This window comes from Tamandua tetradactyla, chromosome 13, assembly GCF_023851605.1.
Source record: "Tamandua tetradactyla isolate mTamTet1 chromosome 13, mTamTet1.pri, whole genome shotgun sequence".
NCBI classification, from domain to species: Eukaryota; Metazoa; Chordata; class Mammalia; order Pilosa; family Myrmecophagidae; genus Tamandua; species Tamandua tetradactyla.
The window spans coordinates 92,675,390-92,699,931 of record NC_135339.1 but is presented as its reverse complement, the minus strand read 5'-3'; the positions used below and the strand labels follow the sequence as shown (position 1 = coordinate 92,699,931).

Sequence of the window (24,542 nt, the reverse complement as noted above, 5' to 3'; positions counted from 1 at the left end):
CCGTGAAGACTCATGGCGGAGGAGGCGCAGAGAAAGACTCCTGGTGCAGAAAGACTGAAGTAGTGTTTTGCCGAAGGTGGAAATTATTCCACACTGCTGCTTATCAGATCACCTTTCAAGCCTAACCACACAGGAAGCAAGGTGTTTTCATCGTCAGTGGTGAGTTACTAACAACCAGCCCTTCCTGCCTGAGGTTACCAGGTCGTGGAGCCAGCGCCGGACTCCCTCCCTCTGCCCCTGTGGCTGGCCTCTGCTGTCTGTGAGGGGGGGGCCTCCCTGGGCAGCCTTGTCTGGGTCAGGGGCAGGCTGGACGCCTCCCGGGCTTCACAGGGGCTCGGCGCTTTGAGGGAGACAGTGAGAACCTGGGACGTGTCCTGAGAAGATGAAGAAGTGGGAGTTTGAGGCGCTGTCAGTGGGCGGTACTGCCTTCAGGCAGTTTCTAACATTCTTTCACTAGGGTTCTGGGTCTCGGTCGTGTTACTGGGGGGCTCTGCCCCTCCAGCTGTGCCCAGGCCTCATCCGTTCCGTTTCCTTCCAGTCTTCCAAAAGTCCCCTCCAGCAGGGTGGTGGGCGGAGGTAGGAGGGGATTTCTTAGTGAGTATCTTCTCTTTTTGAAACCATTCTGTGTTTTGAGCCGCACTGACGATCATGGAGTAGTGGCAGCAGGAGAAGGCGGAGGAGTAACAAGTTTAGAGCGCTGTGCTCTGCTCCCATCCCCACTGCCGCCCACCCCTCTTGCCTGGGCCTTGAGGCCGGCGTCCCCCCGCGATTGGGCCCTGCACACCTGGTGCCCAGCAGCCCCCCGGTTCTACATGTCTCATGACAAGAGAAGTTCCTGGCCAAAGAAGTCTGGAAATGCTGCCCACTTCTCTCCACCTTTGGAGACTGGATGTACATTAAAGGACTAAAGACTGAGAATGGTAATAAAAATGCTTGATTTTGTTTAATCTAGAGTTTCCAAAGTGTCCTTTTGTAACAAAGTATCCTTTTGTGAAATGACACCTATTATACATGCAATTCTGAAATTCCATGGAGGAAATTCAGCACCTTTGTCCTGGTGCCTGGGGCCCCTCACAACCCGGAAGCCCCCCCGTCCTCCTGTCATCTCCCCTGTGGCCACCCGCAGGCGCCACCAGCAAGGTCTCCTGCCCCCACCCTGGCCCTGCTGGATGCCCTTGCCCACCTGGTCACCTCTCACTCCCTCGTGGCCCCACTGAGCCACCTCTCCTGGGTGACGCCTTCCCGGCCCCCTTGTCAGGGAAGGTGTGCTGCTCCTCCCGGGCCCCCATGATGTTTGCCCCGAGCCCCTGAGTGGGCATTTGGCAGGGAGTGGGTGCTAGGGAGCTGAGTGCCAGCCCCACCCTGGCCTGCAGGCCTCATGTCAGGGCCCCGTGACTCGGGCAGCGCCTGGTGACCAGGAAATGGGGCACTGTCACTGTCAAGGCTGCTCCCCTGCCACACCACCTGGCCCCTCGCGGGCCCCCCAGGTGCCCGTGGCCATCGTCCTAGGAGCGGGCAGGGCTGGGCGGTGGGCGGGCGCACTCCACACTTGCTGTGCCGTTTGCTGGTTGCCTGGCCAGGTGTGGTGCCTGCACTCTCATGCCAGCCCCAGCTGCCTGGTCCTCCCGTCACTGCTGCTGCTGCAGGTGGAGGGCCAGAGGCTGCTCCTGGAAACGGTGAGGGGATGGGGAGGGCTGGATGCATGGGGGGTTGTTACTTAACCTGGATGGCTTCCATGCATCTGGGGGAAAGGAGCCCCCTCTGTGTTTTTGTGTTAAATCCTGATTCGAAATTTAGAAATCGAGATTTAAAATGTTTTATTTTTAAGAATATTTAGATGGCATTTTTATTCTCTTTTTCCCCTTCATAGTAGCGTAGGAGAGAGAAATTGCATTTATTGAAAACATTCTACATACCAGGCACAGCTGCAGTTGCTTTAACTGCCTTAATTTTGATGTAGTAGAGAAGACAGAGCAGTAAAAATATACCGACGTCAGAAATTAAGACACTGTGACATTGTTTAACTCGGGCGTTGACTCAGTCTTTTAAGCAGTGCTTTTGTTGGTGGATGTGTAGCCAAGGTATAAGTGAATGCTTTCCGGTGGAAATTAATTCCCACGCTGCTGTTTTCTCATTGTAGGGGCATTTTAACCACACCATGAGTCATTAGAAGATGCAAGCCTCAGAAAAGGAAGATTCCAATTCTGGTGTTGAGCTCTCCATGCAACACTGAACGTAAATCTCTTACAAATGGATTTAGACGCTCACCTGTCCAAGTAGCAGCCAGGACGCTCCTGCCGGGGCCTTTTTGCTCTCTCCCAGGCAGTCCCACGGGCCTCTGCACGGGAGCTGGGGACCCCACAGCCCTCACCAGTGCCACGGCAGCTCCTGCAGGCAGCCTGCTTGAGAAGAGTGCGAGGAGACAGTTCCATTATTTAAGACTTCAGAAAACACAGTATCAAACTTCCTACGGGGTCTGGGGACCTGTGACTTATGGAATCATATCTAGATGTGGCCTGCTTTTGTACTTTTCATTTGTTTTGTGGAAGTATCCAGGCTACTCAGTACTCTTTTTAAACAAAGAACTTATTTCTATATTTAAAGTGCTTTTTCATCTTAAACCAAATTTTACTAAATGCTAGTATCCGATTTGTTCTATGTCATTCTTCAGCTGAAGTTAGCAGACATAAGACAGACTCCTTTTGTTTTAAAATGGAAATTCTGGTTTTCCCTTGAGTTTTCAATATACTGTCTGGCTGAGGAGATACATTCTTCTCCGTGGTATGGAATCTCCATGCGGTGCCCTGTTCACATAGTAGCCAAGGTCCTAGGGAAAGCCCTGGGTTATGCACTCCATCTCAAGGCCCTTAACCTTCCCAAACCAGAGGAGGGCCGAGTGACCTGTCCTCTCCGTGTTTCGGTGTGTTATCCACTTGGGGCCATGCTCCCTGCAGGGACCGGCTCTCAGCATTGACATGGTGCAAGCCCAGTCCATATGTGACCAGGGTGTGCATCCTGGGAGGAATCTCCTACTGGAAAGGCGGAACACGAGAAGACGAGACGTCGAAGGGAAACCAGGACAACAACATTTGTGGTCCGACCATCCTGAGCCACGGAGCAGGGCCATGTCACGGGAAGGAGGGCTGACCTTCCGGGCCCCCAGCCCCGTAGAGGCCACTAGACACTGGGCCCCGAGGGAGAGCACAGAGCTGTGACTGGGCTAGGAAACACCAGTCCACACTGGAAATCCAAGGCCGGGAGTGCGGGCGAGGGCATTGAGATTTATGGCTTAAAAATGCATATTTTCAAAGAGCTTTACCTTGCTCCTCTTTTCAAAAAGAGATACCTGTCAGTTTTTATGGAAAAAAGAATAAAACTCTGAGATTTACAACATGTTCTTTTTGTATGTAAGCTCTTCCTTTTCCTCCAGGTTCATGCAGAGAGGAGATGCCCACATATTTACGTCTGGTTATTTCGGTAATTGAAGTAGCACACAAATTTCCCCAGCTGTTTTACAAATTGGAAGCTTGTTTTGTGGAGAATGAGCACCCAATGCATCGTCCTGGCCCAGTGGAGAAAGCCCTGCTTTTAGAGCTGGGCAAGCTTGGTTGGGGTCCCATCTCACCCCCACTGTGAGATCTGACCTTGTGACCTCGACAGGCTTCTTTACACCCCATCTTTCCTCGCCTTTGGGATGGGGATGGCAGCAGAGGGCGTGTTGGCATTAAACCCACGAGCATATGCAGAGACTCGGTGTCAATTGGATTCACTTCCTTTCCCTCTGCACAGCCCTCAAAGCCAGGGCCGGCCTTCTCTTGCGATGGTGCGGAGGGGCAGGGGCGATGCTGGCAGCGTGAAATGACAGCAGCGAGTGAGGGGGGCAGGCCAGGGACGGGGGGACAGCAACTGGTCTCATCACAAATCCTAGAATTTGTGGCTTGTGAAGAGAGGGCTTGAGAAGCTCGACACAAGGCATTTGAAGAAGCAGCATCCAAGGTTTCTCACTGTTTTAATTTGTTAAAGCTGCCGGAATGCAACACACCAGACACGGGCTGGCTTTTATGAAGGGGATTCGTTTAGTTACAAATTCAGTTCCTCGGAGGAAAGGCAGCGAATTTTCTTCCAGGTTTCTCTGTCACATGGGAAGCTCTGCTGACCTCTGCTGGCTTTTGGGCTCAAAGTGCTTTCCCCGGGGCATGTCCTTTCTGTATCTCCAAACTTCTGGGTCAGAGCTGCTCTGAGCTCCGGGCTGAGGTGTGCTGGCTGCGCTGAGCTCTGCTGGGCTGCACGGAGCTGCTTCTCTCTTCTGACCTCTCCTTTTAAGCCTCACTGCAGAAGGTACTCTTCCTTAGCCGACTGCAGATGTGGTCAGCCGTAGATGGAATTCACATGCTGGTGATTCAGGTCCACAGCAGCAGAACAGTTGGGCACCATCACCTGGCCAGGTGGACACCTGAGCTTAACTGCACACTCATCTTTTTGGTAAGTCTACTGCAGGGTCTGTAACATGGTGTGTGCTGAAGTGCTAACCTTCCAGGCCATTTATCTTAGGATTTGTACAGCCCTCAGAGCCTGTCTTAGCAGAGCCTTTGTGCCCCAGCAGGGCTGGCTTCTGTGCAGGCTTGACGCCTCATCCCAGCCCACGTGCTCCCTGACTCTGGCCAGCCCCCACCTGGTGGGCCGTTCTGACTGTCCCTCTGTGCACGGGGCAGTGGCAGCAGCCTGCAGCCCTACTCTGTCTGTGTCCAGCCATCATCATGTAGGTCTGGGTGTTTGGGGCCTCACCTCCCAGCCCCAGAGTCTTCCCTCCCCCTCTGGCCACAGGGACATCTCCACTCCAGGGCCAACCTACCCGCTTTGGGACCCTGCAGCTGAAAAGTATGAGGGAAATGAACGTCTTGATAGCACTTTGTTGTTTTGAGTGTTTTTTTTTAGTGACTATAAAAATAATACTTGTTCATTATAGAAGGATGTGTAAGGCACAGAAGAAAAACAAAAACTGCTCCCTGGCCTGGGTGACCTTGCTGACCTGCCCCCTACAGCCTTCCAGATGGGGGCTGCTTTTTATTTTACATAGCGCATGCTCCCCCAAATCATGAACGATTCTAGGAAAACATCCTTTTACCAGGTGGCATAACATCCCCCTTTGAAAGGGGCTGTCATTTTGACAGCTCTTCTGAAAGCTGCCCCCACATTTGACCTGTCTGAGAAGGCAGCCTGTGGGGGCAGGTCGGGAAACGTGCTCTTCGGCGAGTGGAGCGAGAGCCAGGACGTCGGCCGGGATGGCCTGAGTGGCGGGCGACGTCCTTCCTGCTGCAGGGGCCTGGGAGAGCCCGTGTGAGCAGTGGCCCTTAGTGCTCTGCACATGGAAGCCCATTTCTCCCGCCAGAGTGATGTGTGGGCACCACAGGTATGAAAGGAGATTAGCTAATAACCTGCATGTCTGCCATTACGCTGGCTTTCGACATACCCGTTAAAAGCACGAAACGTGATTATCCCTTCAAAGTGCTTCGTCTTTGTTCTCCTGTCAAAAGAAGAAGAAAAATACATTTTCTTACACCCCGAGGAAATAGTCTAGGTGCTTAAAGGCGCCTACTTCCATTAGATAAATTTTCAATTTATTCTTTAATCATAATTTGTCATTGTTTGCTTTTTGTGTAGGATAAAAATATCAACATATACCTTTTTATGATTTCACAAAATAATTTTATAGCAGTTTCTAGTCCAACAAATTATTAAAACTCATTTCAGAATATCTGTAAGCATGGCAAATGGGTAACAAAGATTTATTAAAATTGTTGTAAATGTTTCACCCCCTCTTAAAATATATTTTATTTCCAGATTTGTTTTGAAAACATTAAAAAAATTATACATGAAATCCATATTTATTGAACAAAACTAGAAAATTATAGATTAGTAAAAATGAAATATAAATATAAAATTCACCCATAATCCCATTACTCAAAGGTAACTAATATTAACACTTTGATGTGTAGCTTATAAAACTTCTTCTATGTGAACATAAATGCCCACTTACATATACTTTTACTGTTGCACATGGTACATAAATCTCCACTGATTGTTACTTTAAATGGCTGCATGGTTCTCCGTTGGATGGAAATAACACAATATCTACCTGTTCCCTTGATACGGAGCATCTGGGTTATTTTTATTTTCACCTGTTTGCTTGTTTACTTATTTACCTATTTGCTATTATAACAACTGCTGGATGGACATACTTACACATGCATTTTTGTGAAGTTTTCCAATTATATTCCTAAAAGAATGTGTTAAAAGTTGAACTTCTGGGTCAGAGGGCCCATTGCAATTAGTTTTTCATTTATTTATTACTATATTAAAAAGAATAAAGTTACAAGAAAAGATGCAACCATGCAACCAAAAATGTATAGATCAACCCAAATTACCTTTGTGATCACTCCCTCTTCTGGAGAGGTCCATTTGTCCATTTTTGAGGAGGGACACTTCAATGAAGGTCTGAATCTCTAATGTTTTCCAAATATTGTTGACAAGCCTCTTCAAAATTGACTTCAATTAGAAGAAGGAACTTAATCCCAGGGATCATGAATGCCTTTTCCAATCCCTGAGCTGTTGAGGGCCAAAAGCAGCCGGTGGCCTGCTGTGGGGTGCCTGGGAGGGGGCTCAGATGTGGACCCCCAGCTGTGGGCCCCCGGGGCCAGTTGCCGCAAAGGACCGTCCCCGCTCCCTGAGGTCAGCAGTTTCTGCAGGAACTACGATTTCGGGGCGGCAGCCTGATCACAGAGTGGGGACGCACTTTTGACAAAGACTCCTTGTCCTTCCAGATGGTTCCACTTAAGATATGGTTTCGCTGGCATCCAGAGTAATTGATAGATGCACCTAAGACCTGTCGTCCAGAAGATTTGGCTGCAGAGCAGTCCTCCTTCCAAACTGCAGTGAGTCCCATAGCTGGCCATTCGTCCCCTCGGTTCTCACATTCGACAGCAAGATTCTGACACGATGGAGCGGGCCACGGTGGTTCAGTGGCAGAGTTCTTGCCTGCCATGCTGGAGACCCAGGTTCGATTCCCGGTGCCTGCACAGGCGAAAAAAAAGAAGAGTCTGACACGATGGAAGTACTCCTGAGGCCCTTATTCTGAAAAATGCCAGGCCAGAGTGGGTTGCTGGAGCCAGCAGGGCGACGCGGTGGCCCCCGAATCCTGCGAAGCCTGTGACAGTCTCCACGTGGTGGCGGGGAAGCCTTGCAGCTGCAGCGCTCTTCCGGTTCTTTCATTCCCGCATCAGTCCTGGAAGGTGGGGCTCAGCGTAACAAAAAGTCCACCGCTCCACACATTCCCTGTATTTTCATAGTTCATATAGACGGAGGGTTGTGGTAATGGTTTGCCCCCAGATGGGGTGCTGGCACTTAGCTGCAAATGTCTACTGGATGTATGAACGGTCCCCACCAGCATTGTGCTGGGCTTAGCAGACAGCATTTGGAAAATGCTCTCAGAGCACGTAGTTTCTCCTGAGGTCTGCGCAGGGACTTGCAGATGCTCCCTCCACTGATTGTACTATTCATCGGGAAGGCTCTCGAGGCTCACGGAAGGGGAACGGAGGATGCTTAACGCTGGTCTCACACGCAGGCGCCAGCTCTCGCTGCAATCCCGTGCTTTCCTGAGGTCAGCACCTCAGGTCGGCAGGGGCGGTTTACGTGTGTGATTCGCTGGGTGGGGGCGCGCCGTGAAAACGAGTCCATGTGTCCCAGGGAGCCTCCTCCAGCTGGCCAGGCGGTCCCGGTCCAGACTGGACTGTACGGCCCAGTTGGCCTCTCCGGCTGGTTGGGGACTTTGTAATGTCGCGGGCTGTGGCTGGCTGCCCCCCTGCCCCGGCCCAGTGACCCGCTCCAGAGCCTTGCCTGTGGGGTGGGGCTGCCACCATGCGCGGGGTCACACCCAGACCCTGACCGAGGGGTGTGGGCGACTCAGGGTATCCAGAGCCCCACGCCCCGCCCAGGAGTGCTCAGACGCCACAGAGCAGGAAACACCGCAGACCCCTCCTGGCCCTCCCTGCCCGTTTTCCACGTCTTCCCCCATCCCAGCAGCCCCAGGTCGGACATTCCATACAGCTGGGACGGCTGCACCGTGGGGACCCTGAGGCAGGCATGGGACAGGGAGATGAGACTCCAGTGTGATGAAATTTAGCTGCAGCTCTCATGTTTTACTAATTAAAGTATAGAAAGCAAGTATGTCTAAATGCTAACAGTTAATTCTACTGAGAACGTGATGTTTGCTATACTATTATTGTATTTTCCCACTTAAAAAGAAAATATTTCTTAGAATGTTCCTGCAAGGAAATGGGCTTTGACTAACGGTGACTTGGCTTAACCGGGCCGGCCACAGCCCTGGGATGTTAGTGGGACCCGCTGTCCTTGCGCCGTCCGCACGCCTAACGTGCGGGAGGGGCACCTTGACCCCCGCGACCCTTTGGGGCAGCTGCCGTCTTCCTGCTTTGGAGACACCACTGGCCAGTGCTGGGGCAGGGACTGAGCCCCGGCCCGTGACCCCTGCGCCCCGCGGTCAAGGACTGTGGCTGTCGCCAAAAGCTCTCCATGTTTAAAACAGTCTCATAGCATCCTTTGTAAAATTGATTCTGGTGGGGGAGGCAAAATGGCACAGGCACTTTGAAAGACAGTCAGGCTGTTTCTTACAAAGTTCGGCGCAGGCTTAGCCTCTCCCTCAGCCATCACGCTCCTGGTATTGACCCGAAGGAGTTAAAACTTTGTCCAACCAAAACCTGCCCACGAATGTCCACAGCAGCTTTATTTATAATTGCCCAAACCTGGAGGCCGCCGAGATGCGTTTCCTGGGTGCCTGGATGAAGACAGCACGGCCTGCCTGTGCGGTGGACGTTACTCAGCAGTAAAGAGAAGTGCACCGGCAGCCACAGGCAGGGCCGGCGGAGGCTCAGATGCACACTGCTTGTGAAAAAAGCCAATCTGCAAAGGCTGCGTGCTGTGTGATTCCACCCCGGTGACTTTCCAGAGAAGGCAAAGTGATGGCGCGAGTAAAGGGTCGGTGTTTGCCATGGGAGGGAAGAGGAGTAGGTGGAGCTCAGGGCATTTTTAGGGCAGAAGAATGATTGTCTGATGCTGGGATGGTGGCCGCAGGACAGCCCGCGTAGACCCTTACAGCACGACGTTCATTACTGTCCGTGATTGTGTCAACCTCGGCCTCTAGTCCCTAATGCCCAGTGTGAGTCCATCAGTTGTGACAAATGTACCCCATGAATGGGAGGCAGGGAAGACAGGCGGTACGTGCAGTGTTTCTAACCTTCTCTACGTTCTGTGGTTCTAAAACTGCTCTAAAAAATAAAGTCTATTTAAAAAATGTCAATCTGAGAGCTCACTGAAGTTTCCTTACCTGCTTATGTGGAATAAATTCAGATGTCGTATATTTAGGGTAGAAAATATATGAAGATTGTCAAATTTCTCTTCTCAACATTACCTTTTCAATGCCTCACAAAAATCACACTTCTTTTCTTGGCCATGTTGTCTTTATTTTGTGAGTGATGTGATAGTTATTGTGGAAGGTGCCTGGTGCTCAGGTGACGGCCTCGTCCGGAGCTGTCACCTCCTGGCTCCTTCCCAGACCCCGCAGGAACTGGCTCCGGGGACAGAGGCTCCGGGAGGGTCTGGGACTGGACGGCACTGGGGAGGAAGAGTGTCTGTGGGCCCAGCTGTGAAATGCGTGGACGGACAGCAGGGGCAGCGGACGGGATGGCCAAGAGGGCACTGCCGGGGCTGGGGCTGCCGCGGGACGTCCCCCACACACCAGATGGGTGCTGCCTCCAGTTCAGGGGCCTTGGAGCCTCGGGGGGCTTGCCCAAGCTCCAGTCACCCTGGGGTGCCAATGTCGGGTTGAGCCTCTGGCGCTGTGGCCCTGGGCCAGCCCTCGGGCCACCCTCCCGGACATCTGGGCCTCCAGGCCCCTCCCCCCCCCGGGGGCTTTCTCTGCAGGGCACCATCAGGGAAAGTTAGTAAAATGGGGCCTCGGGGACCCGTGTGACACCCCCCCCACTGGTGGCCCTTGGAGCTGAACCTGGGGACTGTGTCCTGGGCCCGTGTCGCGTCCTGGGGAAGGGCTCACCCAGCTGCCCTCAGGCCCATGGCCTTCAGTACAGAGAGACCCTGAGGACTCAGTGGTCCCCCCATGCCTTGGGCCAGGTCATGATGGAGGCTGGGGGTCCACTTGCTCCCAATCGATCTGTCCCCACGTGGGATGCCCATTGCACGAGGTGCCATGCGGGCTGGGAGGGGCACGGTCAGGCCAGCTGCATCCGAGTCCAAGTCCTACAGTGTCACAGAGGACAAGCCATGGGGACAGAGGTAGAATAACGAGGGGCAGATGGTGACCAAGAACGGGGACCACCAGGCTAGAGGGTGAGATCTTTCTCTGGGCACTGAAGTAATTAGGAAAAGGAAAGCAGCGCCGCATCCCGACCCTTGGAGAAGCCACACTTTTCCTGGGGCCAAACCAGGAAAGGGGAACAGGGGGTCCTGGTCGCAGTGCCCTGGGCCTGCCGCCTCCCCCAGCTCCCAAGGCCAAGGCTGCCGTGCTGGAGCGGGCGGAAGAAGGGGCGGCCTTCCTGGGGGCCAAGGAGACCACGGCCGGGGACCACTGAGCTTCCCGAAGGGGGGGATAGGAGTGGGGATGCTCCCCGCCCCCCTCCCCTCCCCACCCCCTGCCCCTTGCTCTGGCTTTGCGGTCAGGGTCCCCAGGGGTGCTGGCACTGAGGGGAGACCCCAGCTCCTGGAGGAGGTGGCCGCGGCAGAGCTGAGGACATCTGCTGTGGGCATCGGGGCAGCCTCAGGGAAGGATGTGGTCCTGGGGGCCCTGGCGCCGCTGCTGCCTGGCCATCTTCATCCCGAGCCCCTGGCCCCCGACACCTCTAGCTGACCCTCATTCCCAGACAGGAGACAGTGAGGGGACAGGCCGCCCTTACTTCCCGTGCCGTAGGACGACACTGAGTGACATCTGCTGAGCAACCAGTGTCTGCCTCTTGGCTTTGACAAGCTCTTTAAATCCCCGAGACATCATGGGGTACAGACCAGCATCACCCCGCTTTTCAGGTGAGAAGCTGGGGTCCTCAGGAGCTCTGTGCTGCATACAGTGCTCATCTAAGCTGGCGCAGCGGCCTGGGGGCTGCCCTCCGAGCCCCTCCGGTAGCCCTGGACTCTAGGCCGACCTCCCGGCAGTGCTGGGAACGGCCAGGAGCAGCAATGCCGTGGGCAGCGCCGTTTCCCGTGAGTACCCCGAGCAGAGAAGCACGAGCCCTTCCTTGCCCTCCGCAGCGGGTGCTGACTGCTGCGGGGCACAGACCACCCTGTGAGTGCCGGCCCAGAGCTGGGTTCACTCAGACAGGCAGGGGCGTCTTGGCCATCTCCCCACCCTGGCACCCCTGGGAAGCTGGGGCTCCCCCAGGACATGAGCCTGCATCTCCAGGCAGGGCCCAGGACCCCCGCGGCATCTCTCCTCTCCCAGGTGGGCTGGGGGCCACGCGGCGGCAGGGGGTGGGGTGTGGCTGGCCGAGCCAGCGTTGGCAGCTCCACGTACTGGAGAGGATTGTGGCCGCTGCCTGTCTGAAGTGTGTCTCCCCAGAGAGACCACCACCATCTGATCTATTTTTGATTAAAATGTAAAAATTAAAAATTAAATCGCACAGTGGTCTCACCCCATGGAGAGAACACACTTCGGCTATGAAGTGTTCCCCGCAGGACCCTGGAGGTCTCCCGGCACATGCTGTCACCTGCGGGAGGTCTTTTCATGTCGCGCGTAATTGAGACGCGTGGCGGCGGGGACGGCTGGGGGCGGTGGGTGCGTGTGGACGGGCGGGTGGCCCCGAGCCCCGCGTGCCTGTCCTGGCCCTGACCCTCGCCCAGCACCCCACGACCCTGAAGAGCTGCTCCCCTTCTCCTGCGGTTCGGGTGAATGTTACCGAAGGATGATGGGGCCCCAGGAAACCGCGCCACTGGCAACTGGGTTTAGCAGGAACACGTGCTTTGTGGACTCCACCTCCCGCTGCTTTGCACCAAAGAGCACGCTCAGCCTGCTGGGAGAGGGGTGCACATCTGATCAGACGGCAGAGCAGGCGGGAGGTACGCGACACAGCCCTGCACCCCCACCCTTGACGGTCACCGTGCACGCAGCGGGGGTGGGGGGCAAACGAGATTCCCCGAGTTGAGACCTCACCTCCCCCACCAGTGTGGGGGGCCCTGGACATGCTGGGGCCGCTAGGGACGTCTTCTCATTTGCATTTGTTTTTATTGAAACCCGAGGTTCCTAGGAAATTGTAACAGAATAAAGAGGCACTAAGACAAGGGGTGACACCCCGCAGCTCCCTCCCAGAACATGGCATCGTGGCTTCCAAGTGAGGGCCTGTGCATGGAGGGGCAGTGCTCAGAGGGGTTGCAGGACCTCCCTCCCGGGTCGGGGGCCTGGCTGCACCCACAGGGCAGCCTGGCAGGCATCTACTAGTGTCATTCTGAAAACATCGGAAGGCTTAGGGATTTCCATCTCCAGGTCAAAAGGTTCTGGAACCCGAGGACAGTCATTGGAAAGAGACGGAAGCCAAAGCCGTTCGGGCCTGGGGTGACACGGGGCCTCCCTGCAGGAAAACCAGCCCCTCCTGGGTGGGTTCTCCAGGGTGGGCTGAGCTCACCTCCACAGGTGGGGCGGGGGTCTGGGGGGCCCAGCAGGCAGCCGGCCCCCACAGAGCAGAGGCCGAGGCTCCCAGACCACAGCGGGGGCCTGTGGGTGCTCCTGGGCTGTTGTGGGGCTGGGCTGGCCACACCTCTGACCTCACAGCTTGAGGGGACCCTTCCAGGCGGAGGCCCTTTGCAGTGGCCATTTGGTCACACTTTCAAGTGAGGGGTGACTTCCTGGGGCCTCCAGCCAGGCGGCAGAGAGACCGGGTCCACCCAGGCCAGTCTGGTGCACGATTTCCCCCGGGGACCTGCTGGCAGCCTGTATCCACCTCTCCATCAAGACACCACAGCCTCAGTTTCCCTGGATTTGTATTCTGCAGCCTGCTGGGCTTTCCCGAGTCCTCAACCTGGCAGAATAGCTGGCAAAAGCGAGTCCATGTGCCCAGCTGCCCCCTCAGCTGGGGGTCTCTGAGCCCTGAGCAGCCCTCCTGGTTCTGGAATCTGCACCACGCCCCTTGCTGCAGGCCGGAGTGGAGGAAGGAGCTGGGAGCCAGTGCAGGCCCAGGACAGGCCTCGGTGAACGAGTCACAGCGGTCAGCTCTGGAGAAAGCCCCTTCCCACTTCCCCTCCAGCACCCCTACCCAACCCGGGGTTCTTCGTGAGCCGCCTGCCTTCGACCACCTGCCTCAGAGCCCAGTTTCCGGGCTCTGCCACCCGGCAGCCTGGCCCGCCCCAAATGCTGCCTCGGCCTCTTTCCCTGCCAAGCCCCTCCCCGCCCAGCCCAGTTGCAGCACTGCCGGCGGCCGCCCAGCTCCCTGCCCGACTCCTCTTCCTAGAAGGTGACCCACAAGTGCGGGGGCCGCGGCCCCGCTGGTCGGTGCCAACCTGCCCGTGGCAGTTCCCTGCCGGCTTCCAGATCCGGGCCTGCTCCGCCGGCGGATGGCGACGCTTTTGTTCTCGTACATCTGCTGTTTGTCTGACCTGCTTACGAGCCCCGCGGTTCGTTGTAATAGTTTTACTTTTTTTTTTTTTTTAGGTTTTTTGTTGTTGTTGTAATATATTTTTAAAATTAATTTTCTTGGATTTTTCAAGAATACCAACATTTTGTAAATGACATATTCTTCGTTTTAAATGTGTTCACCCCTTACCTTCCTTATTTTTTTTTTAATTAAATTTTTTTCTTTTTCTTTCTTTTTTTTTTGCTGTTGATAGGTTGCTTTTGAAAACCTGTTATGGCAAATTCAAACCCAGAGAACAGGAAAACGTGCCCCCACATACCGTCACTCAGCTTCGATAGGTGTTGACATTTGTATTTTCGTTTCCTCCATTTCTTCCAGGACACTTTTCTGGAGTGTATTAAGGCAAATCCAAGAAATGGTTTTATTTCATCTTTAAATACTTTGATATGTATCCTTAACAAACAAGGGTATTTTGACATGCCTGATGCCATTATTACATCTAACAAAATTAGCAAACACTGCTTATATAACCTGACACCCAGTTTGCAATCACCTCTCCCCGATGCGATGGTGTCTGTCCGCCCTCCTGTGCAGAGCTAGGCCTCTTATCTCAGCGTCCTGCCTCTCTGCTCGGCTTTAGGTTGCCTTCCTACAACGTTGGTTGTCACAAGGAAAACAGCTGCGGCTTTGAGAACAGAGGCGTCGATACACAACAAGCGGCAAAGGGCGCGTTCCAAATGCGTGGGTGTGCGGCAGGCTGGAGGGGGTGACGGCCATGTCAGGAGGGCAGCTGGGCCCGAGGCCCAGGGCAGCTCAGCAGGGCTCAGGGGACCTTAGCTCGCAGTGGCCGGAGCAAACTGCCCTGAAGGCTCAGAGGCTGCCGCCCGGCACAGCACTTTCTTCCGAGAGAGTGAGCTGAAGGGAATTGCTTCTATTGATCCGTTTACAGACTCTCCTAAGAATGTAAACGCAAGTAAATTAGCCAAGTTTTCCTTTTCTAACATATTTCCTTCATTATTTAATTTGCTACACCCAAATTTTGCTGAAGTGGTTGACATTGGCAGACTGAGCTTTCCGGCTACACGGTGACTCGGTTCACTTCGCCTGGTCGCGTCGAAGCAAAGGTCCAGCTCTGGAATCTAGGATGCAGTGGTCGCCCACACACCCGGCTGGCACCACCTCACATCTTCCTGCTTGATCTTCACGATGCCCTGCCTGCATGAGTGTGTGTGAGTGTGCATGAGGGTATGTTGTATGAGTGTGTGCACGCATGTGTGTATCTGCAGGAGTATGCCTGTAGGTGTGTATCGTAGGAGTGTGTGCATACATGAGTGAGTGCATGCAAATGTGTATTGTATGCGTGTGTGCACGCATGTGCATTAACGTACATGTGAGTGTGTATGGTATGGGTGTGTGCACGCATGTGTGTATGTGTGTATTGTATAAGTGCATGTGTGTGTATCCGTGCATGTGAGTGTGTATTGACAGCACTCGGGTTGCTCTTGACTTTTTGCTACAGCAAAAGCAAAAGGTGCACAAACTCATAAGTTTAAAACTGCAAATCAGATCTACTAGGTATCATTTTACTAGCAAGTCAGCCAGCATTTTAAATTTTGTAATACTTAGAGCTGCTGAAAACGTTGAAAACTAGGCACTCCTAGTCACTGCTCGTAGCAATGAAGTGTTAAAATCATTTCAAAAGAGTTTGGCAATATCCATCCATACTGAAAGCACCCCTGTTCCTCTTGCCATTCGCTGCCTTCCTACGAATGTGTTCTAGGTGCAGAGTTTTGCCCAAAGCTGCCTTCTGAACCTCATTCTCAGACCTACTTAAGGAAGAACTCTCTCCTTCTCTGTCTGGAGTCAAAGCCATATCCAGAAACAGGTGGCATTCGTCTGCATCCCAAAGGGTTTAATTTTCCGGAAACCACCTGCACTGGGGAGGAGAGCGTCATTATTTAGGCTTCTGCTGCTTTGTACCTTACCTCAAACTCAGCTGCTCCCTGGCGGGAGGTTGGTTCCGTAGCCTCCAGTTTACAGAGTCTGCGTTCAGTGGAAGGAAGGAGGAAGCGCGTTTAGGACGGGGCTGCACCTCCACCACTGCCTGCGAGGCCTCTGGAAGTCTGGGGGTGGCGGTGGGCTCCTCCAAGCCCCCCTTCGCCTAGTGGCTCATGCCCGGGAGTGGTCTTCGGCGTGGTTTCCCCAAGCTCCTGTGGCCCTTGGTGCCACCTGTCACTGGACCTTCAGCTCACCCTGGGTCTTTGCACTTTGAATGGATGCTTTCCCCTCCAGAGGCACCGGGGTGGGGGCCAGCTGCCTTATTTCCAAGGAGGAGGCAGCCTCCGACACCAGCCCCCAGAGCCCATGACCCAGATGACACATTTCCTGAACCGTTTTGCTAAACAAGCCTCGACATGACCCCCCTCTTGGAGAGACCCGAGTGTCCACCCCAGTCTTGCCTGCAGGTTGCTCGGTCCCTGTGCAGACACGCAGGCTATTGTAAACACAGTCCGGGGCCAGTCTCGCTGGGACGGGGGTGCTCTCACCTCACTCGCGATAGAGGCCCACCAGTTCATCGCCTCTTTCCAAGTTGCTATCTCTACCTCCTCCCCCAGCACAAAAGAGTGCACATAGTAGGTGCTCAATGGTTGTGCACCCAGCCGCACTGACCAGGCCTGTGGGCAGGGAGCCCAGATGAAAATCAGGGTGGGGCAGCCCAGTCCCAAGTTCACTGGCCGGGCCGTCGGGGGCCAGGGCCGGTATCCGCATGGTCCGGCCGGGCTGTGGGTGGCGAGGGGGTGCCCTCGACGCAGCCAGGCCCTGCCCACACCTCCCGCCTGCCCGGCAGCACCTTCACGTCCTGATCATTGAAAAGGTGCAAGCACTAATTAAGAAAATAATCCCCAGATCGTGTCCTCAGAGGCCACAAGCCTGATTCAGAGGCAAAGCCTGGAAGGAAACGGCTGACAGAGACCCCCACCCGGACGCAGACATGCCTGGGTGAGCCGGGCGGCCCCAAGTCAGCCCACCCGGATGGCAGAGCGGAAGTGGACGGCTGCGTCCGGCAGTCGCGGGGCTTGTGGCAATCTTTCCTAGACAACAACTCATTATTCTCTAATTAAATCCATTTCTTGTCCTGCAAAAGACCTGGGGTCAGAGGCATTCTAATGAACAAATGCGAAGTTTGAACAGGGCCGCCAGTTAGCGGCTGCACACTTGTCCTGGGACCCCACGTGTCACCTGCCTGCACCTGTTGGAAACCACGCTGATGTGCCTTCCTCCTGTCATGAAAGAATTAAAGACAGAATCTTGGGTAGGAAGCAATTGTGAGGGTGGAAGTTTCTGGCCAGGCAAATAAATTGGATTTAAGTATATTACAGTCATAATCTTTTTCTGCCTCTCTCCAGACAGGCTCTGTACATGGAGAAATGAGAATGTATTCGCAGACAAATCTTGACCTGAGGGAGAAGGCTGCCGGAATCTGGATTTTCAATAACATAAGACAATAAAGCTTAGACTTCTAACCTGCTGCAATATGGTAAAAGTATAAAGAGCTTAGCTACTAATAAAAGGAAAGGGTCTGCCCCTCATATTTGAAAATCTGGACCCCCAGAAGGACACTTCATAAAGATCGTAACACGTTAGCCGGGATTGCACAGACACGAGATGCTTGTTGACCGATTGTCTGACACGTGTCACCTATGGGTCTGATATTAATAAGTCCCGTCCTGATTTCCTAGGGGCATTTTTGTTCCTGTAATTGCGCATCTCCTGGTTGTGGTTGCACTCAGCCGCGTGTTGACCGATAGGGACCCGACAACAAGTGCTGCATGTGTAGTTTTCTTTCCGGGGCGGGCGCACCCTGCAAATCGCACCTCCCTCGGCAAGGGGCCAGTCTGGGAGGACAGGCTCGTGGGACAAAGGAGGGACCCAGTGGCCTCTCTCTGGAAGGCCAGGCACCCCAACTCCTCTCACAACAGGGGGAGCTGGTGAAAGTCAGTCGCAGTGACCCTTCTCTAAATTAGTTTGCTATTTTATCAGATCATTTGTCAGGGGATTGGTAGGGTGACAAGCTGTTCTCCAGATAGAGTATTTGAGGCGAGTCACTGGACGAGGAAAGCTGGGGAGAAGCCACAGCACTGAAATCCCAGCCCTGGCTGTGGTGAGTTCTAAAGCCTAGTCACCATTTGCCTGTCCTCTCCTCCTGCAGGGGAGGGCGTTGCCCTATCCCCCCACCCCACGTGGTCTTTGCACCCAGAATTTCTAGTGGCTCCAAGGGCAGGGGGTTTGGCCCAAGCTCCCCTTATCCCGTCACACTCCTCAGTATCTTTAAGCTGACGTTAAGGCCGATTCTGCCCAAGCGTTCCAGTTCTGCTCATTCTGAGAGTCAACTCATCTCTCTCCCTGCACCTAGAGGACCCACCCCACTGCACACAGGACAGAGCTCTGGAGAGACTTGCATCTTGGGGGAGGTCTCTTGGGGAGGGGGCATGGTATGGGGCACTGGAGACCCCAGGACAGTCCTCCCTCTGCAGACCCTGCTCGGCACCACTCCTTCTGGGAACCCCCACCTGGGCCCCTGGAGAGAGAACAACCCAAGGCGGCTGCACCGGTGGGCTGCATGCCTGTTTGGCTGCAGTGTCATCTTTGTGGGATATAAAACACCATCTACAATGAGTCATGACAATGGCAGAGATGTAGCCTCTTCCCTTAGGATTGTCAAGTGCAGGCCACCGAGATGTGGGTGCCTGCAGGGACTGTGGATTGTCAGTCACAGACCAGTGAGACGTGGATGCCCAAAGGCACCTGCAGCTGTGCAGCAGGGGGGAAGATGGAGACCTCTTCTCGGGGGTCAAGACCCCAGGCAGAGCTTTCACAAAGGGCCCCAGGTGTCCCAGAGACTTGGAGAGGGAGCTACCTTCCTCTGGGCCAGGTTATTGGAACTGCCAGGAGCCGTACACTAAGCCCAATGACCCGTTGGTTCCCCCCCAGCCCATGTAGAGCTGGTGATCGTCACGACGGGAGATATGGTACATGGTGGTCCCTGGACCCACTGAGTTTGTAAGACCAGAGCTCAAGGCCCACGATGGGCTTCCTGGGAACCCAGTTGTGCTACTTGCTGGCTCAGTGGCTGGACTTCTCTGAGTCTCAGTGTCCTCATCAGAGCAGGCAGTGACATGGGGGCCGCCGTGCAGGTGGATGGAGTTGCCTCTGTAAGCCAGAGAGTGTAGCGCGCGGGTCAGCACGCAGCCCGTGCTCAGTGTGCAGTGGTCAGCTCACCTCCTGGCCAGCCCCACACCTGGGCAGTGGAATCCCCAGACCTGCCAGCTTCAGTGGTGGGGAGGGTCAAGCGAGGGGGGCATGTGAGAATCTGTGCTCGGTAAGGGGCAAGACTGATGGGAGTCGCTGCGGTGACTCAGCCTCTCTGCTAGAGCATCTCATGAAACGGGCCCACAGTTGATCTCCTCCTTTCCGTCACACCCTTTTAGGAAGGCACAAAAGGGCCTATTCAATTGCAAGATTTTACATTTTATGTAAAGTGGTACAATATTAACTCTAATTAGACTATTTTCCCACAACTGTCTGCCCTCTACGAGGGAGACTTAACCCTTTATCCTCAACCTCCTCTGAAGATTTTCTCTGTCAATAAGTCACCTGCTCATGGGCCTCCTAGTTTTAGGCAGGTGAATGGGGCAGCCAAGTGTTAGAAACAAACATATGGGGGTAGCAAAGAAAATTCCTACCAGCCCCAATCCCTCTATAAATAAATTCTGGACAAGAAAGAGAGGAAAAGAAAGAAAGAATACTCTACCCAAGTCTCTGACTGACCACTTAACCATACATGCTTTAGGCAGACATGAAGCAGTTTAGCCAAGAATAAAAGAACTGAATTGTGATTTCAGCTGTAAGAGACAGAGTCTGCGATTTAAGTCCAATCAATGTAATTGCCTGCCAAAAAAAATTCTCTGGAAGAATAAAACAGAACCGAGAATCTCTACAATGTAACATTCCCAAAATCCATATTACCTGACACATGCTTGACTTATGAAGAACCGGGAAAATGTGATCTAGTTTTAAAAGTCAATCAGCTTTGAATAATCTTGAGATGACCCAGATGTTGGAATTAGAAGGCAAGTATTTTAAAGATGGTATCATAACTATACTCAATGAAGTAAAAGAAATATGCTGGAACTGAAAGAAAAGATGAGAAATCTTAGCTGAGAAATGGAAATTATAAAAGTGGTAACCAAATGAAAATTCTAGAATGGAAAAAGTACAAAATCTGAAATTAAGAATTCACAGGATTGGCTTAATAGCAGATTGGAGGTAACAGATAAATCACTGAATTTAGATAGAGATGAATATTTATTACCCAGTTTGAAGAAGGGAGAGAAAAAAGATTGAAGAATAATGGAAAGAGTCATGAAAACCAGTGGGACAATATCAAAAGGTCTAAAATATACGCAATTTGTGTCCCAGAAGGAGAGAAATGGAGCAGAAAATGTAATTCAAAGATAAAACGGCCAAAATATTTCCTAAATTTGATGAATTCAAATTTATTTAGGAATTCAGGAAGCTTGGTGAACTACAAACAGGATAAATACAAAGAAAACAAACCTAAGCATCATAATCAAACTGTTGGAAACTAAAAGAAGGTGGAAAAACAGAAACCATCCAGAGAAAAGCTATATGCACATTACATATAGAGGAATATGCTTTGAACAACTGCTAACTTCTCATCAGAAGCTTTGGAGTCCAGAAGGCAGTGGAACATCTGTAAAGCACTGAAAGAAAATCCTGCCAACTACAATTCTATAATGAGAAATGAAGTCAAAATGAGGATATTTATATATAAGACAAAAATTAAAGGATTTGTTGCCATTTATAAGAAAGCTAATGGAAACTGTTTGAAGGAAAATGATACCACTTTGAAATTCAGATTTTAGAGAAAGGATGGAGAGTATCAAAACTGTGATATATGTACTAAATTTAAAATACTGCTTAAACACCTTAATTTATTTAAATACATAAGCCTATTTAAAGCAAAAATTACAACTTGTCTTCTGGGGTTTGTAATGTATATGATGTAACATTTATGAGAACTGCAGCATAAAGGACTGGAGGAAGCACAAAGGGCCTATTCACTTGAAAGATTTTACATTTTATGTAAAGTGGTACAATATTAACTCTAACTAGACTGTAAAGTGGTACAATATTAACTTTAACTAGACTGTGAAAACTTCTGAATGTATATGGTAATCCCTAACCAATTAGTTAAAATGTAATGTATAGAGGTATAGTTAAAACAGAAATAGATTGATTTAAATGGAGTTTTAAAAATTTTAAATAATCCAAAAGAAGAAAAGGAGGAACAGAGAAACACAAAACAAAATGAACAGAGAACAAACAATAAATTAGTACACCTAAATCCAACCATATCAATAATTACATTAAATGTTAATGACTTAAGAATGCCAATTAAAAGGCAGAGATTATCAGAATAGATCTTATAAAGCAAGACTGTGACTTAATAGTTGCACTTTAAATACTAAAACTATGATTGGTTGAAAGTAAATAGATGGGAAAAGATGCAACCAGTATGAGTAAGAAAGCTGTAGTGGCTACATTAATATCAGACAAAATAACTTCAAGACAAAGTATTAAAAGAGATAAAGAGAACACTTCATAGTGATAAAAGAGTCAATTCATTACAGCAATATCTGAGACTCCAACAGTGTGGAAACACTGCCTGCCATGTTTGACCTGGATTTGTCCACTGTGTACTTCATCATCAGTGAGATGGTCGTTAATAAGGAGTTGGCGTCCCTGGACCAGCTGACACAGACACTGGTGATTCACTGCACCAAGCCCACTGCCCAGTGGATCCCAGCTCTGCAGCTGGCCAAGAAATTGAGCAAGCTGATGGAGAATAATGAGCAGCTGTTTGACCACAAGCAGGTACCTATGGTGGCTACTTCTGAAGCCAGAAGGATGGCTCCCACAAAAAAATGGGGGTTACATGTGCTGGGGTCACCACTGCCAGCAATGGTCTCAGATAGCTCAAGCATCTCTCCACTGCTGTCCTCTCAGCCTTGGCCACTCCATCTTTAAGTCTTAAACCATGCCCTGGTCAATTCTAAAAGGACTGTTTAGAGTTAAAAAAAAAAAAAAAAGGTAATTCATCAAGAAGGCAGAACATTTACAACTATGTCTGCACCTAATAACAGAGCTTCAAGATACATAAAGCAAAAATTGACAGAATCAAAAAAAGAAATACTTTTTTTCTGGAGTGATGCAAATATTCAAAAAAGTGATCATGGTGATGAATACACAATTATGTGATGATGTTGTGAGCCATTGATTGTACACCTGTATGGATTGTTTGTATGTCAAGAATGTCTGTATGTTTGTATGTTGTTTTATCAATAAAAATATTTAAAAAAAAGAAATAGAGAATTCCACAATCATAGTTACAAATTTTAACAACCTTCTCTCAGCAACTAATAGAGAAAAATTTGGTTAAAATATAAGTGATATGTAAATGATATAAATTACCTCAACCTAATTGATATTTATACTGGACTCTACAACTTCAGAATGTACATTCTTTTTGCATATGCATGGCATGTTCCACAAGAGAGAACCACCTCATGCTGGGCCGCATAACAAGTGGTAATAAATTTAAGCAACAGATTAAATTTATTTTGGTCAGAAGATGTTATCTGACTAAAATGGAATGAAACTAGAAATCAATAATAGTAAGATATCCTGGAGAACCCCAATGCTAGGCGAAATAATGGCCTCCGTGAAAATACCCACACCCTAAGCCCTGGAATCCAGGAAGATGTTCCCTCACCTAGTCAAGGGGAAGTAGGGTTGCACGTGGAACTCAGCTAATCTGCTGACTTAAAATAGGGAGATTTTCTTGGGGTATTTGGGTGGGCCTGAAGCAAAATGCAAGGTCCTTAAAAGCAGAAGAGGGAGCCAGCTCTTCTTTAACTTGGAAGGTAGAGATGGAGTCATGAGACTGAGAATGGATCTGCCCCTGGCAGCTGGAAAGGATCCTCCCCAGAGCCTCTGGAAATGCAGCCCTGCTTATCCTCCATCTCAGCCCATTGGAACCCAGGTCAGACCTCTGACCAACAGAACTGTAAAATTGTATATTTTGTAGTTCTAAGCCACTACATTTGTGGTAATCTGTTGTGAGAGCAATAGAGATCTAACATAAATCCCAGTTTCAATCTGCTGAGGTTGTTAACAATAATTATGCTCAATTGAAATAAAAATGGAGGAGGCGAGAACATGCAGGGGAAGCCAGCCTTGGAGGAGACCTGCTTCAGTTTCCAGGTGTCCCTCCTTGGCTGGCCCTGGGGTGGCATTTAGATGGCAGTGGCCACACATCCCACCGTGGTCTCCTGAGCTGCTTCTCCTGGAAGCAGGTGCTGAAGTTCTCCACCTGGCAGCTCGGGCCCGGGCAGGGAGAACCAGCCCAAGTGCAAGCCGGGGCCCTGGGAATCAGCCGTCTGCTTCTCTGGACGCGTTCTTTCCCGGGCTCCTCCCCTCCCCCTTTCTGCCCCAACCCAGGGGCAGGCCCCAGAGACCCCCTTTGCTGCGAGCACTGTGCCTGCGGCAACTGAAAACTATGATGCCAAGGACTCTGCCAGAGTCATATCAGATCTGAGCCCTGGGGCCATCGAGCATGATGTGGGCAGTGCCCCTGCCCATCTGTCCCTACCTGGTTTTCTTCCACCTGCCAGGTTGGGCACAGTCCGTGGATTTCACCACCCAAGGGAGGCAAAGCGAGAACGGAGCTAAAGCGAAAACCCGCTCCCCGTCGGGGGTAGTTGTTTCTGCTTCTTTGTCGACGGGGTGATGGCATGGCCACCCAGTTGTGGTGAGGGCTGAGCAGTGGAGAATGCCTCCTGTGCCAGTTTGAAGCTGTTGTAGACCCCAGAAAAGCCATGTCCTTTAATCCTCATTCAATATTGCTGGGTGGGTTCTCTTTGTTTCGTGGACATGTGACCCATCCAACTGTGGGTGGTAGCTTTCGATTAAAGGGTTTCCATGGAGACGTGTTTTCACCCATTCAGGGTGGGGTTGCTTACTGGAGCCCTTTAAGAGGGAACCATTTTGGAAAAAACTTTAAAACCAACAGAGCCCACATAGCCAGACTGTTGGAGATGATGAAGAAAACACCCTGGGGAAGCCTTATGAAATGAAGAGAGAACACTAGCAGATGTCACCATTTGCCCTCCCAGTCGAAAGAAAAACCCCAAACGTCACCAGCCTTCTTGAGCCAAGATAACTTTTTCTGGATGCCTTAATTTGGACGTTTTCATGACCTTAGAACTGTAAACTTGCAACTTAATAAATTCCCCTTTTTAAAGCTGTTCTGGTATCTTCTGGTATCTTGCATTCTGGCAGCTTTTACAAACTAAAACAGCTCTGGACCTGTCCGGCGTGGGGAAGTCCCACGGGCAGTGGCCAGCATCCTGAAAGCACAGCATCCACTCAGGAGTTGAAGTCCCAGGAGGTAATGTGTCCTTTCATCCAGGCGGCCCGCGGCAGGGGGGCCTGGAGCCCCTCGTCCATGACAGCTGTCACCATGGCCAGGGTGACCACTGGGCTGGGTGCTCCTGCCCTCAGCCCTCATGCCTCCAGATGCTCCCTGCTAGGATGCGGGGGGGAGGGGCGGGGCGGATGGGGTGTGGGGGGAGTGAGCTCTGTGTGATGGGGGCCTCCCGAGAAGTCCAGAGAAGCACCTAGGCCTTGGGGGGTGTCTGATTACTCACTGGGGGCTTCTGATTACTCACCCCATTCAGCAGAAAGAAAATGTCACACAGGTCGAGAGGGCCAGTGTTGTCAGGAAAGGGGTGGATTGGGGTGACACGGGGCTCGGGA

The 24,542-nt window shown here is 51.7% G+C and overlaps 1 protein-coding gene across 3 annotated transcripts in view; it reads left to right on the top strand.

The window, feature by feature from the left end:
- C13H10orf143 (chromosome 13 C10orf143 homolog) overlaps nucleotides 1-17,137 on the top strand; it is a 58,568-nt gene extending 41,431 nt beyond the window's left edge. Inside the window, exon 4 of one of the 3 annotated variants that reach the window (XM_077126420.1) lies at nucleotides 17,052-17,137. In XM_077126420.1, coding sequence (XP_076982535.1) covers nucleotides 17,052-17,072 — 21 coding nt within the window. In that variant the 3' untranslated portion in view covers nucleotides 17,073-17,137. Of the gene's footprint in view, nucleotides 1-2,140; nucleotides 3,785-17,051 lie in introns of those variants that run through there. The other 2 variants (XM_077126419.1, XM_077126421.1) reach the window with 2 other exon arrangements.
- The last annotated feature ends 7,405 nt before the right edge of the window (nucleotides 17,138-24,542 follow it).